General features: G+C 36.6%; 1 protein-coding gene and 1 pseudogene across 1 annotated transcript; both read right to left on the bottom strand.

Annotated features, from left to right (window-relative positions):
• Positions 1-1,485: 1,485 nt before the first annotated feature.
• LOC120008991 lies at positions 1,486-3,413 on the bottom strand. Its single transcript, XM_038859409.1, has 2 exons — positions 2,991-3,413; positions 1,486-2,095 (listed from the first exon to the last, which is right to left on the bottom strand). The coding sequence occupies exons 1-2, from the start codon at positions 3,277-3,279 to the stop codon at positions 1,743-1,745; spliced, it is 642 nt and encodes a 213-aa protein (XP_038715337.1). The 5' UTR covers positions 3,280-3,413; the 3' UTR covers positions 1,486-1,742.
• A 2,794-nt stretch (positions 3,414-6,207) lies between these two features.
• Positions 6,208-15,700, bottom strand: LOC120008892 (annotated as a pseudogene).
• Between the last annotated feature and the right edge of the window lie 372 nt (positions 15,701-16,072).

The raw sequence follows: 16,072 nt of genomic DNA, 5'->3' as shown, positions 1-16,072 counted from the left end.
AGGACAAAGTAGCAGTTATGATATATATGGCTAGCTAATGGTAACTGGTCCGTGGCAGGACTTCTTGGACTCGTCAATGTTTGACCTCTAATTTGATAAGATTTGGAAAAAAATGAATTCAAATTATTGATATATGTTATCCAGATATTCGATTCCTCGATCCCTCACATCTCGATATGAGATCTTCACTCTAGAATTCAAATTATTTATCCAAAAAGTGTATATATATATATATATATTTCAATAATAGTCTAATTGTGTTATTTTCCCTTTAAAAAGAAAAAATGCAAACGACATTCACTCTAGAAGCAAATTATTTACATGCAGGGAAAACACTTGTAAGCTTGATTGAACATACTTGGCCCAACAAATTGGATTTTCCCAACATCTCCACTATGAAAATAAACAAAAATAGCCCACTAGATTTTGGTCAACATGAGCCCATGCACATTAATCACTTGTGAGCTTGAACATACTTGGCCCATCAAATTGGGCCTAGTAATACATACCATATTTCTGTATTCTGATTATTCAATTTAGTCCACTGAAAATAATAAAACTTAAAAGGAAGACTGCTGGTTCACACTTGACACAAGCAACTCGCAATAATAATTTAAACTAAACATCTAAATTACAAAAAGTAGAATAAGCCTTCTCATGACATCATCATATTGATAATGATCATAAATAGAATCTATTTTTTTTTTATGAGGTAGCTAGGTAGGTTGATCTAATTGTCATATGGACGGTTCTTTCTTTAGAGAGAGTGGAAGAAACATTGGAAAAGAAAAGTAGGGGAAAAGAGTAGTAGATAAAGTCTGGAGGAAAAAAAAAAAAAAAAAAAAAAGCATACCAAAGTTGATGAATCATATTTTGGGAAAATCTGGACAGGAGGAAGCTCGCTTTCTCTCTCTCTCTAAAGATTTATTTGCCTCCTAAAGTTGGCAATAAGCTTTGGGAAAATCACTTTTATCATTATTGCTCAAGTTGGACCCAAAGACCATGAAGCAGGGAAGGGGTCAATATTCAAAATTTCATGTCATCTACTCCTTTGAATTAAAATGGAACCACAATTTCTTTCATCATATGTAATAATGGTGTTGTGTTGTTGACGGTGGAGTTGGGTGAAAGATTGATATGTCTTGTCACTTTTTCAATGCCTAAACTCCATTTGAATCTGTCTTCCATCATATATACTTGTCACTCTTTCACTGTTTCCCCACGAACAACTTTGAAAAGTGAGTTATGGCCTTAAATGTAATATATATATATATAGATATGGTAGTAGATTCCAACACATCTTCCTCCATTTGAAAAGGAGGAGCGTATTGAATCACGATAAGGCTGAATTGGCCTGCAAAAATCCAAAGGTATTGCACTGAAAATTTTCTGGGATAATATATATATATATAAGCCATATATTGCACCTAACATGGAAAAAAGTTTCTGTTTCGGTATCCTTCACTATTAAAGCAAACCAGCAAGTCAATCTTTACAACCTGTACTGTTTTATAAGGAATAATAATGCAGAAAAATCAACGGAAAAAAAAAAGCAATACAGAGAAAAAGCAATTTTGACTCTCAAGTCTTAACATATATATCAATAATAAGAATAAGAATAATAATAATAATAATAAACACTTTATGGGGTGGTGGAGGAAAACTGGAAAAGCTTGGGGGTTGGGTGTCACTTTCTTCTATACAAAGTTACAAACAAATATCTCCCTCTCTTTTATTTTTTCTTATGTCTTTCTCTTTGTCAGAGTTCTTATCCAGTTCTTCCTCATCTTGACCCCTTCAACCTTACTGCCCGCGTGGCACGCATTCGCACCGTTGGATCTACTCTTCCATCTGATGAGCTGGAACAATCGACCAATCCGCTTTCGCCACCTAAGAGGTTTGGCATGCTCTATCACTGCATTAGCAGCAGCAGCAGCAGATGTCTTGGTGTTCTTAGTATTATTATTACTAGTTTCCTTGGTCAAACTGTGGTGGTTCCATGAGATGCTGCAGTGATCAAGTGAGACCTTTGAAACTGTGCCCTTCTCCCATGATGGATTCCCATTGTCTTCAAACTTTATTGATATAAAGGAGTCTGCAAAAAGTTCAAATTTTTCTTAGTGGGTTATGGGATCCAATGCAAAAAATGCTAAATTTGAAGTTAAGTCCAAACACATGAGGCTTCTTACAAGGACCAAACATGGGGGGTATAGACATAGACTTGTGTAATATAGTCAGATGGATAGTATTAGACAATGAATTACAAGCCTGAGACATGATTAGCAAGAAATGACACTAAATTGATGCCTAAAGGGGTCCATCTTTGATACTCTTGTTGAATGAATTCGTATGAATGACTTGCTAAATTAATCATTTTTATCCTTGAAAAAAAATTCCGTCTTGAGAATCACTCCTTAATTAGAGGCTTAGACAGTAGAAAAAGAAAATGAGATCATGGAGGGAAATCAAGAAAACCCCACAAATTAAAAATTAAACATTTCCATTTTGGCATGTGCAATTATTCTTTGACCATAATTTTGGCATTATATGGGACAATGATTTTCAAGCAACAAAGCACAAAATCAAGCTAGCTAGCCATGTAGAGTCTTGTTTTTTTCTCCCTACAGATACTGATTGCTGATGCATATGCAGTGACTACAAAGACATAGATTAATTAGTAATAATTAATAATGTCAACTACCAACATCATCATTGAATTGCTAATCTGAAGCAAGTGCTTGGATTGCAAAACTTGCTTCTGCTTTACTCTTCAAATCATTTGTGTGTGTGGAGAAAGAACTTTGAGATTTCATGAGCCAAAACCAGTATGAATCTTTGTATAAAACCATTGTAGATTATTGTAGTTAATGTGAGATGAATATAGAGCAAACAGAGAACTTTTTTCACATCATGGGTTATCAAGTAATCAAATTTTAACCCCCCAAAAAAAAGGGAAACAAAAACAAGTAATTGAAGGAGAGAAGCAGTACCTTCTGGACTGGTGGAGGCATCATGATCAGAAACATCAGATTTCCAATGCCGGAACTCGAATCGATTAAGGAAAGAACCAAAAGCAAAGATCTTTGGAAGGTGGATGGTGGATTGCCTGTTGTTGTTGTTCACATTTCTAGCTTTATTAGTTCCTCTTGTTGAAGAAGTAGTGGTGTGACCTTGCTTTGCAGCCAAAACCAGCAGCCTCTCAGTCAAACATAGTGCACATACACCCACAACCACCTCTTTTGGGTGGAAGTAACAACACAAGTTGTCTTCTCTAGCCATTCATGCTAATTCTCCACTCAAAATTACTTGAAAAGAATGGTGTGCAGGAGAGAAGACTGAAAGAGAGAGAGGACAACAGAAGAATGTGAAGGAAGGCTTCAGAGACACAGATATAAGAGTATAGTTTCTGTAATAAGTTTCTTTTAATATATAGTATATAGAATTAATGTAAAAGCAAGATGTATTATTATAGATGGCCCCACAAAAAAAACATATAGATGGGTAGTTTCCATTGGGATGGGAAATCAATCAATAGAGAGTGAACTACTCTAAAGTGACTTCTAACTGCCTGGTTTTACTTTTTAATAATTAAGTCATGGTTAAGTTATCAATGTTGAAGTTAACTTTGCTTCCTTTGTAATGCTTCCTTCTTGTGGTTAAATTAAGATTTGGTCATTGGATTGGAGAGATTTGGTCTTTGTATGGTGTTTGTAATCATGAGTAAATGCCGTTGGAATTTCCTGGAATTTGCTTCAATCCCTTTTGCTTTCCTTTTTATCTCTTTCTTTTTTTTCCCTTGTTTCAAAAGGAGAAAGAGAAAAGTTGTGTTTTGAAATCATCCAAAGTGAATAAAAAAGAAAGAGAGAGGAGGAGGGGGTGTGGGGGGTTACTTTTTAACTTCTTTTACTTTGCTTTCTGGGTTCATGAGTTGAATTTTGTGTGCAAAAATATGTTTTTTTTTTAATAGGGAAAGAGGAAGTAGGGCTATTAAATAATTGGTGATACCTTTCAAAACAAAGGATATGTGCAGCTGAGAATTCCTTTTCATGTTTTTCAAACCACAAAAGTAAAATTTAATGAAGAAAAAAGGGAGTCCAAGAATTGAGTTGGTTTAACTACTTCTGCTGGTATTTGGTGAAAAGAAAATATCATCCACACTGAGAGCATGTTATGATATCCCTTATAGTGAGCCGAGCTACAAGGAGCTCGTGGTGTTATGCTAAAATCACCGATATTCACAATAATAGCATATCAATAGAAAAACAACAACAGTGCAGAAATCGAACCAACAAACCACAAGCAGTTTAATGGTAGTCGCTTTTTAAGATTTTCAATAGACTTTATAAGGGTTTGGTTCATTTATAAATGAGTCGAGCTATAAGGAGCTTGTGGTGTTGTGCTAAAATGACCAATACCCACAATAATAACATATCAACAGAAAAACACCAATAGTGCAGAAATCAAACCAACAAACCACACGCGGTTTAATAGTAGTCGCTTTTAAAGATTTTCAACCGACTTTATAAGGGTTTGGTTCATTTATAAATGAGCCGAGCTATAAGGGGCTCGTGGTGTTGTGCTAAAATAACCAATACCCATAATCATAGCAGATCAACAGAAAACCACCAATAGTGCAAAAATCAACAACCACACATGGTTTAATGGTAGTCAATTTTTAAAGATTTTCAACCGAACTTATAAGGGTTTGGTTCATTATAAATGAACTGAGCTATAAGCAGCTTTGGTGATTTAATGGTGGTCTCTCTTTAAAATTTTCAAGAAAAGTTGAAGGTTGGAGTTCTTTCATACTCTAAAAACAACTAATGAGTATATTTAAGAGTATCCATCCACACAAGAGGGTGTAAGGAAATCAAACATTATGATAGGATTTGGAATAATATCATCACTTGGTTGGTACCTACATCTCATACATCTAAAAATTCCTTTAAATCTCAACACAGCTGTGTCAAGAGCAAGGAATGTTACACTATTAAATACCACACAGTTTCAATGTCGATTTGGTTTGCCCATCTTTCCTTGGAAATTAGTCCAATCTCTCTTGCTTCTCTCTTTCTCTGTGTCTTCCTTTCCAAACCTGTGCACCCACACAAGTTTGTCGCAATATAAACAAAGTAGACGCACTCTAGTGGGCATATATTTTGTGTGTTCTTGAGAGGTCAGGAGATGAGAACCTAATATAGTAACTATTTTTCAAATGAGAAAAAGGAGAATAGATAGAGTGCTTTTATAGGGTGGAGCATCTATAATAAAGGCTTACAAAAAGTGATGGAAACAAACGAACTAATGGTCACATGGGAGGGGAGAATATGGGGTGGTGCAGTGTTTCCATATATACATTGGTTTTATGTCAAGTTCACATCACCGACCCAAAAAAATGTGGGTCTCCTACCCCATACTTTCTTGCCTACTTCTTGTTATAAATATTATTTCAAAAAGAAATTTAAGAGATGGGTTTTATGGTTATTGGATTAAGAGTTTCAAAAGGAGATGTTATGACTATTACATTGTGAATTTATGACAAACATTCAAATATTTATTTATGATCATTCAATGGCCAATGGTTATAATTGTTTTAAAAGTGTCATTCATTTACTTATTAAATTGATGTAAAGATAATGTTAAAGCTATGTTTTTAGCTTACCTTAGAAAGTGTGAGCTTGTGAGTAATTGTTGGGTGTGAGACAAGCTAAAAGCTTTCTAACATTTTTCTCTCTAGTAATTTCTCTAAATACTTTCTTTAGTTTGGTCTAGACAACATTAGAGGTAGACGAAATTATTCTTGAGGAAAATGCTAACACGCCTCGGGCTAATTATTATTTTATTCATTGTTTTCCAACACTTCTGTCCAATTAACATCTCTCACAGCTCAATCGAATTGCCTTGGCGATGAGAGTGAATATTCGGACGTGTGGTTAGGTGAATGGTCTTAGATTTGAATCTAACCCAAATAACACACTGTCATTGACCAAGAGCATGTGTTAGGTGGCTCCCAAATTTACCATATAAGAGTAAACAGTCAGTCTCTTGGAAAGATTCTCATTAAGGAAAGAAAAATATCTCACAACTTAAATTCTCCTCTAATAAATTTTTGGGCCCTTCTTGAGCTACACAATGGCTTGAAAAAGAGATGAATGCATTGGACACGTGGTCTTGAAAAAGAGAGAATTGATTGAACATGGGTTTTTTTTTTTTTTCACTCTCCATCGATGTCCATGCCACCTTATATTATTATTTCACCAAACAGTAACACTAGAGAAGTGAAAATATTTCCAGTCAGTTGTCCGATGGACGATTAGTGGATTCCGCGTTAAAAAAAGAAGTGAAAACATGTCCACCACCATTAGGTCGCTTTTATCACAACTAAGCATGGCCCTCCCCAACTGTTATTCTCTTCTTCAACAACTAACCAAAAGATATTATCTTCATAGCTCATCCAAAAAGGGCAGATTTTAATAAACATTGAATCCATCTGGATGATTCTCATATTCAGCATCGAAATGATAAAACGACAAAAAGGTAGAGAATATACTGAAGCCAACCTGATTGAGCTTCCTATCTCTCAGCAGGCAACATAAAATTGTCTGTTCCACTAGTTTCGTGCCTTTCATACCTAACATGCAAAATTGTAAACTCACCCAAACCAAAAACAAAGAGGAAAAAAGTTAGAAAAAGAAATAAAATAAAACACTTTCTTCCATTCCTCCGAGTTGCTAAACCTGTTTTTCATCAAGAAGCTATGATGCATATAACTTGGAGAGGTCTTAAGAAAATGCCTTCCTGATGACATCTCTCTTGAGCTTGAGAGCTGCGGTTACTAGGCCAGATTCAGAAGTCCATGGGGTAGAAACCAATTTTATCTTTGCAGGGATCTCAAACTTCTCCAAGCGTGCCTTCTTGGCTTCCTGTAGATTATGAATAATAAGAAGAATTAATCAGATTATAGAAGCTACTCTGCAAGGCACAAGTTTTGTTATGCTAAAGTTCTTTTCTTTCCCTGATCTAATGCATTCCATATTGCTTTATTGGCAACTTAAAACTTCAGAGGGAAAGGCTGAAGATGGGGTCGAGAACAAACAGTTCATCCGCGCATGTAGTCAAGTATTTGACCCAAAAAGTCAATTCCACGAGAGAGACTTTAAAATCTCTCCAACATGCATTATTCTTCCAAAATACTTTTAATGACATATAGGTGATGTTGGTTTGACAAATTTGTCATAAATGTACATAAGTTACCATGACAAACCACCTGCAGGCATTCTCTTCAAAGTATTGCAATCGCCCAGCCAACAACATTGTCAGAAATAGATGATAGAAATTAGGACCGAAAAGACATACCTTAATGAGTGAAGCATGCACCTCAACTGTTTCTTCTTTCTCACACAAGTCCGCAAAATCATTGAAGGCAATTGCTTGCTTTGAGGCTCATTCTTCAACTGCATGCTGTGCAACCACCACAAGGGCCACAGCATAACTATTAAATAGATCAGCATACAACATGATATTGTTGATGTAGGGACTCCCGCTAAGAGCAGCTTCAACCTGAAGGGAAACATCGGTCGTGAGTCATGAGGGAAAAGTGAATGAGAAGTAAGACCTTGCCTCCCAGACTTCTTACCTTTCCTAGGGATACATATTCTCCATGCTGAAGTTTCACTATGTCCTTCTTGCGATCAATTACCTCAAGGCAACCATCAGAGTGAAATCGCCCTATGTCGCCGGTACAGAACCACCGCATCCCTCTCTCATCAACCTTTCCACAAAAAGTTGGCAGAATTAACACGTCTCAAAAAGCTTTCCTTCAGGAGGCAGTTACACAGAATAGAGAAGGAAATAGGAAGTTTACAGCTCTACCTTGTATACTTCTTTTGTTTTCTCTTCATTCTTATAATATCCAACTGTAACATTTGGACCACCAATAACTATTTCTCCACGAGGCATGGGTTTATCAGTAGTCAAATATCCCCCTTCAGGCAATTAACTAACTAAATACAGAAGAAAATGGGTTAATTAGTACAAATTTATAAGGCATCCTATATTACAAGATGATGGAATCGAGCAGATACTAAGTCATTAAGAGGTTGCAAAGTCTTCCTAATGTTTTCCATGGACGAACATCATTTGTTTCTCTAGCCTTGAACTCATGGGTCCATGAACCACGGGCAAACAGACGTGTACAAAAAGAATGGGGACAGTGGACACACATGCAGTAGCGCTTGATCTACACAAGCATCTTATGAGCCATGGTTCTACAATGAGGATAACTATAAGCATATGAGTAAGATGAGTCACAGGAAGTCGACAGCCAAAAGCCCAAACAAGCACACGCATACAACATCCACCATTGCAAGGATGAGACTAGTGCTGGTACATGAACTACAGTCACCATCCTCATGTTCATTGTGCAATGCTGAATGCGGCACGGAACACAGTCAGCATGGCATCAAAGTTAATGTCTACAAGTTGCCTTATTCTTTATAAAATTTTAAAAATTAGATGCAATAATGTTTGGTCAAGAGCTAAGATTAATACCATCAGCAAAGGAGTACTGCAACAAAAAATTAATGAGAGATCAGAATGACATGAAATATTTAAATATGACTATATCAAGAAAAGCATTTTATGAGCTATTTCTTAAACATAACACGGAAAGTGCAAAAGAACTACAGAGAAATAATGTTTCATAGGATATCTACAATAATCTACCGTTAATTTTTCTTATTGTTTATCTAGGAAATACAATAGAATGAGAACCAACGATGACCATCATCATGCAACACAGGTGTCAGAAAGACAAAAACATGTAAGATCAACAGTGAAGAGCAAACCAAAATGAGAAACTTAAGAAAGTCGACGAAAAAAGGTTTAAGTTGCATGATTGGCACAACACAGTATTCATCATAGCATTAAGCATCCTCTGGCCAATAATACTTGTCAGTCACCAGGTAGGCCCATATATAGAGGGTTATATAGAGGGTTCCTTGCCCCAAATATTAAGCACTTCTCAGAATCTCCTCCACAAAGCATAGAAATCGATATTAATTATTAATTCAACCCTTAATGTGGTGAAGAACAGAGTAAAGTCTCGACTCTCGTTACTTCAATGTCTATTCTCAAGGCCTTGACAACATCTCAGGCAATGCTTTTTGAAAACATAGACAAAAACAGACAAAACACATGCAGCAGAAAAGCAAAAAGGTTTATGTAATTATGTTAGAATATATATAAAAGACCGGAGCGGGAGGCCTTAGGTCCAGACCTTAGCTTTCGCAATTTAAATCCCCATTTGTTGTTGCCCCAAGTGTGGATCATTGTGTGTGTTTGTTGTTGCCCCCAAGTAAGGGCCTTGTGTGAGTAGCCCTAGTGTTGAGCCTCATTTGTTGTGCACGTGTTGGGCCGCTGGATTGCGCAGCTCACACGTGAGGGGTATTGTTAGAATATATATAAAAGCTGCGAAATGCCCTAACCCAGCAAGTTAACGTATTGGGTTGAATGGGAAAGTAACTAAGCTTAACATGAACTGAATAAAATATTAAGTCTGAAATTCTTGACAAGATGTAGGTGAACAGACCGGAGATTTTCCATTCCAACTGAAACATAGAAGAATTTGAATCACTTCTTACCTTGACAAATGAGCAAGGAAGTGGAGCACCAACTCGGCCCACTGATAATCGTCAAACTCAGAGAAGGTCCCACCAGCACAAGTCTCTGTAAGACCATACCCTTGACCTATTGGAGCACTGTAGAAAGCCATCTAGTTAAAGCATGCAGAGCGCAAGAAAAGCAAACTGAAAAGAAATATTCCTCCGTAAAATGGATAAGAATGGGAAAATAAGATACAAATCTCGCATGGATGACAGAATCTTGTCTTTGCTGAATTAGTTGCACCAATGGTAAAAAGTAAACAACACTCGTGCACAAGACTCCCGTAGTGGACGGGGTCGGGGACAGACAAGATGTACCCAGACCTTATCCCCACATAATATGTGGAGAGGAAGTTTACAAGAATTGAATCAAACTAGTAACCTCTAGGTTGCACCCTGCAAGTCTACCACTAGAAGTCATTTGACAGGCACAAGTTCATCTGTCCTATGGCTGTGTGCATATGACTAATCTTTTCCTATACGTGTGGAAGTCATTGTGCATCATCTGAATTTTGGTGCATCTGACTAATCAATTAGAGTGACCTAGACTTAATTTCATTCCACCATCAAAAAATAACTCTAGCTTGGAGGCATTTTGGTGCATCTGACTAATTTACTTAATCCTCTTCTGTAAGCAGATATACCATTTGTAGGCATTTCTCTCTTACCCTGCAATCTTAGTTCTTATGCATTTTATCAATCAATTCATTTAAAGATGTGCACATGAATGGACAAAATTTATAAAATAGTGCTATCAGAAAATTATCAATCAAAGACTTCCATGGAATGTGAAGAACACCTAGTTTCCATACACTTTCTATTTAAGTTGTGACAAAAGTGCCAAGTTCATAGCTTACGTAAAAAAAAATGTCGGCTACAATTTGGTAAGTACGCCCACTAACCCGAGACAAATGTTGATGAATCTCTGAGTGTCACCAGAAAGAGAAGCACCTCCAGAAAGCAAAAAACGGATTTTACCTCCCAAAACTGCTCGGACTTTACTAAACACGAGAAAGTTCCACAGAAATTTTTCCAAGCCCCCAACCAGCTACCATTCATAGCAGATAATCTACGATCATATGCCAAGTAGAACAATTTTTTGGATAATCCACCCTTTGCATCTACCTGGTTTATTGCGAGTAGTCAATATCCATGGATCTAACTTTGTTTTGACAAAGAAAATTTCACCTAAGATTGGACCGCATGTGCGTGCTTGCAAATTCACTAACCTTCTTACAGACACCATCTCGAACACGATCAAGAATAGCAGGGACTGCAGTCATCACAGTTGGCCTCAATACAGTGGCATCCCCCTTTGTTCCCTTTTTTATCTTGCTTGATGTATCAGTAAGAGTCAAAGGGGATCCATATCCAATAGCACATCCAACGGCTGCCATTACATTCTACAATAAAAAAAAAAAGAGTAAAACTGATTAAAAACACTGAAGGGATACAAAAGTGTGGATAAGCTCATATATATTTATAAAATCATGAATGGGAGCAAGTAATAATTACGCTACAATTCTTATGTAATCCAGCCCCTATATGAATGAATGTTCTACCTCCGCAGTTCATTCAAGGATATTTGCCAATGGAAGATAAGCCATGTAAATGTCCTTGCTTCCAAGGTCAGGAACAATTGTCAGGACAGTAGAAACTGTAGCTAGTACATTGGCATGTGTCATCATCACCCCCTGTTCAAAGTGGAGAAAATGGAAGTTACTGATATGATTTAGATGAAGATTTGAAATATAAAATATAAGCATCAGACAAATAATTTTAATCTTATCACTTCACAGTTCAATGTCTAAAAATAACTTGTTACACCCAGTTAAACAGACATTTTTTAGGACCAAAAAGACATCATTACCGAAAGCACCACAGGACAGAAAATCTAAGTCTGTCCTGCATCATCTAGCTTTTGATGTGAGAACACTAGAGATCATAATATCTATTCCTATCCATTTAAAATCTGAACACTGAGACTCAATCCCCATGTGACCAATCTTTTGCATAAAAACTCCAGCGAACCAATGGATAGAATTCTCCTACTACCTCCTGCACTGAGAAGCTAGGGCAATGTTGACCTTATGGCCCTAATAGACATCTCACATCATGCTCCAACATTACCCAAGGAAACACTGGAAAGTAAATACACTAACACAGTGCAGTTTCTGCAGAGCAGTTATCAACGTACCATCCGGCCTATAAGCAAGCATGTCTAGATTACCAAATCCAATGCATAGAATATTAGATAATCAAACTGACATCTTCCAACATTTTATAAAAAACAAAAAGCAAGATGAAAACATTAGTGGATTCCAACTAAAGGATTTGATTTTGAAGATGATGATGAGGAGAATAAATAGTCAAAGAGGATAGAGTACCAAGCTAACTATAAATGTCAATCAGATAATCCTGTGCAAAACTACTATGTAGTACACTGTTTTTAGATTATGAAAGAGCATTGTTTGTAAGAAGCCTTTCAACTTTCAAAGAGATCCTCTCACTGCTGGATATAATACAAAGAATAGAAGTATGACCAACAGTAAATTATTGCAATCAGGAAGGGGTGGACAATACATATGACAACTAAGTTGCAAAACCTAGCCAATTGAGCCTATGCAGCTGAAACACAAATTTAAAAGAGAGGATTCCAACCTTAGGCAAACCGGTACTTCCACTAGTGTACATTATTACTGCAATATCAGCAGAGAGGGGTAAATCAGCATCGACAGGGTTTTCTCTGCCAAGTTTCTCTACGTCAGCAAATGAAGTGATTATCCAGTTTCCAGCTCCTCCTATCGATGATGTATTTGATGTGACATCATCATCCAGGCATATCACACATTTCACCATGTCAAGCTGCCGACTTATGCCCACAAGTTTTTTAAGTTCTCTGCTCCCACATATTACAGTAGTAGCCTCTGTCTGGGTGCAGAAATGAGAATACAATGTAGAAGAAAATGAGAAAATAATTTGTACCAACAAACAACTCCAGACTGTCATTTTAATTCATAATCAGTAATAATAAAAAGCAACAAGTGAGATACAGCAGCAAGTCTGGCCATTATATAAAATGGAAACCCAAAATCTATGCATTCAATATGGAGTAATTCTCTCATAAAAAGGTTGTGCGTTAGCCCAGAGATTTAAATTATGTGCTGAAAGATAACCCCATTAGCTCAACAAGATAATTCTGCATCCAGAAAAGCTAACCAAAATAAACTATGAAGCAAATGCAATACCAAAAGATTATAAAATTGAGAACTTCTCGCATTACTTGTGGACAGGAGATCACAAAGATTGCTCACAAATAATATATGCTGCTCCATGAGTCTACGTCTAAAACTCATTTCGTCCTACATTACACATAAGCAGACACACACATGCAAGGAGAGAGAGAAAGAGAGAGAGAGGCATGATTCATGAAGAGACTACTCTCTAAGCACTCAAATAGACCAAAGAGCTTAAAGCTTGAGATTAACATACGTAAATACTACACATAAGAACAGTTGATTATCAAGAACAAAAGATGTTTCTTTTTCCAGTCCTTCAATGCTAAGTGGGTAAGTTAGAAAACAGTTGAAGAAATGTCGCCATCTTATTTGTTTAAGACCAGAATTTGGAGGGATATGTTTCTTGACCATCAAAGACAACTAAGTTCAAAGGTTACGGTCCTTTTGAGGAGCTTTCGAGCATATTGAATTTATGTTTTCAACATTGGTAATTTGGCAATTGGTACGTCACTTGCATGCCTCCCACACACTTTGCAACATCTTTTTCCATTTTCTAATTGATGTCATCCAAAAAAAGATGACTATAATGCATATGAGAGAGAGAAAGAGAGATAGAGAACCTCGTTCAGTGAATGACATAAAGCCTCCTCTCCCAAAGATGCATATATGGTAACCACAGTGATATTGTGCCTAAAGCAACCCTGATAAGAAGAAAAACATACGCTATATTACGCAATACAAAAGTAATAGGAATTATTTGGCCAAGAACTCACTTTTTCCTAGAAGGTGATGAATTAGACAATAAAAATATAAAAAAATTTCACATCATTGATGAATTCAATAGGATCAAATTCACTTCTATATACTGCAAAAAGTGCTTTAGAAAGAGTTATTGGATTAAAAATGTATATAATGCTTTATGCTTAGGAACCTGCAATGCAATGAATCATTCTTCTCTTGTATCAGCAAAAATTGTCGCCCGTTCTTCCCTTTTACGGCCAAGTTGAGCTACTCCAGAAGCAAAATTGCACACTGATATAAACGCTTCCCCATAGATTAGCCACTCATAGTTTCCAAAATGAAGCTTCTCGAAGGACCTTCCATCCGCACTCACTTCAACCTCCCTTGAAATCAACTTCCGAGTTCCAAGCAAGAATTTATTTCCATGCTGCTTGCATGACTGCTCAAAAAGCTCAGCAAGTATCTTCCCATGCTGTTGCCATAGGGGACGTGAATCGAGAGTTTTGAATTGCATACCCATCTTCCCCACCAACATCCACTTGTACTCCCCGTTTCTTTTCATTCTTAGAATTCCGAAAAAGAAGAGTAATTACAAGAGGTACAAGAACACCAACAATGTAGGCACTCATCTCTGGACAAAATCAAATCACAAATACAATCCTGAAAACAAAAGAGTCAAGCCTTTTGCAACAATCTACAGTAAGCTCAGCTGCAAATAAGTACTTTTCTTTCTTTCCTTTATCACAGAATGTAACAGAAAAGATAAGTTTAAACTTTAATAGGATTCACAAATATATAATCAGATTGAACAAGTAGTACACACTAACAAACCCTACAAAGTACAAACAGCTACTACCTCTCAAACACGATTACAATTATGAAGACTTGGTTCGAATAGCATGTACATAAGATATTGATGTTGGTACCCAGAGTATAAAATTAAAATCATTCACAAATGATATTGTCATTTTTTCGAGCTATTAGTGAATAAACTACAGAGAACTTTTCTTCCTAACTTATATTTAGGAAGAAAAGTTCAATATTCATCGATGATAAAGCAATAGGACATAAGTTGCAAGAGAAACAATTGGTTCACTTTTCAATTTTCAGCTAAAATGACTAGATGCAAGAAACTAACTCAAACTAAGGCAATCTGGGTAATCCATATCTGCCACTTCCATTGGCAGACCGCATCATATGCGATAAAAGAACTTTTAAAGTAGCAATTACTTTGCCTAAAAACTGGCCTTATTTTAACATGCTACACAAGAAACTATAAACCGTCAAGGCAGTTGGCAAGAAAAGAAGTGATAGACTTTGAAATCAATCGCCCATTCGCCAAGCACCAATGACGGGGACGAAGTGATGCAAACAAAAATGACAGACCTACAGTAACAATAGCCATGACAAGCAAGCCAGATAGCATTCAACTTGATAGACTTGCAGCAATTCAATTAACTAGTTTCAGAAAATCATTCAGAAGAGCTCAGTTTCTCTCCTTTTCTACTCTTTTAGTTAAAATTTAAACTTTCCTTCATGTACATTGTATCTTTTCACCATAATTATAGAAAAGAAATTCAGGGGATTAGAGCTACCAATGAATTTCCCTTACAATAACAATGACAAACACAAGGAATTCAGCATTAATAACAGAAACATAATAGAGTTCTACATGAGTTATCTTCAATATGAATGGGATGAACGGACGACAGTCAGAACAAACTAAAGCGAGAAGTGAACATTTAGTCATTTACACAGTCAAATCAATCAAAGTGAAAAACATTACAAACAAATTTCAAGAGAACCGATTACGGGATCCAATGATAATGCTTTAGAGAGTTTCACACCTGTGCTGTACGCTCTGAGAAATCTGAGCACAGAAATAATTTCCGATGACCAGCATTACCAACGAATGGATAGTATACTAGGGTATACAGAGAGAGTAGGATCCAGACGAGGCCGTTTTTAAATGCGGAATTGGAATTGAGCGAGGGCGGAGGAGTTGGGAGTCTCAGGTGTAGTTCGCTTGTAAACAATGGTGTTACTGTTATTTTTTGTTTTCTTTCAAATAAATTCTTTTTTTTTTCATTATTTTGTGTTTGGGTTTGTTGTGGATTACTGGTTTATGCCAAATGTGTGCAAGTCCAAAATGACAAGTCAGTAAGCTACTTCTGGAACCATACACGTGGAGATTAATAAGACTTCTTTGATCTGACAAATCTTGTTGACCATACACGTGGGGATTAAAAAATTTATAAACTTCTTCGATCTGATAAATCTGGGCCGTTCAATCGGGTGATGGAGCCTTTTACGGTTTTACCTGTTTGGGCCTGATGCATGTGGACCAGATGGCATTTCTGTGCTGACAGTATTGCACAGCTGGTGATGAGAACCACGAATAACTCAAATGATACTCGTGTGTGTGATATC

This window comes from Tripterygium wilfordii, chromosome 11 (assembly GCF_013401445.1).
Source record: "Tripterygium wilfordii isolate XIE 37 chromosome 11, ASM1340144v1, whole genome shotgun sequence".
Lineage (NCBI taxonomy): Eukaryota > Viridiplantae > Streptophyta > Magnoliopsida > Celastrales > Celastraceae > Tripterygium > Tripterygium wilfordii.
The sequence above is the reverse complement of the archived record's forward strand: the minus strand, read 5'-3'. Positions and strand labels throughout refer to the sequence as shown.

What these genes read in the sequence shown, in the direction of transcription:
- LOC120008991 (XM_038859409.1), bottom strand. Translation starts at nt 3,279, where the DNA reads ATGGCTAGAGAAGACAACTTGTGTTGTTACTTCCACCCAAAAGAGGTG. An exon ending in TGCCTCCACCAGTCCAGAAG is followed by an intron (nt 2,096 to 2,990) that starts GTACTGCTTCTC and finishes AACTTTTTGCAG; the next exon opens with ACTCCTTTATATCAATAAAG.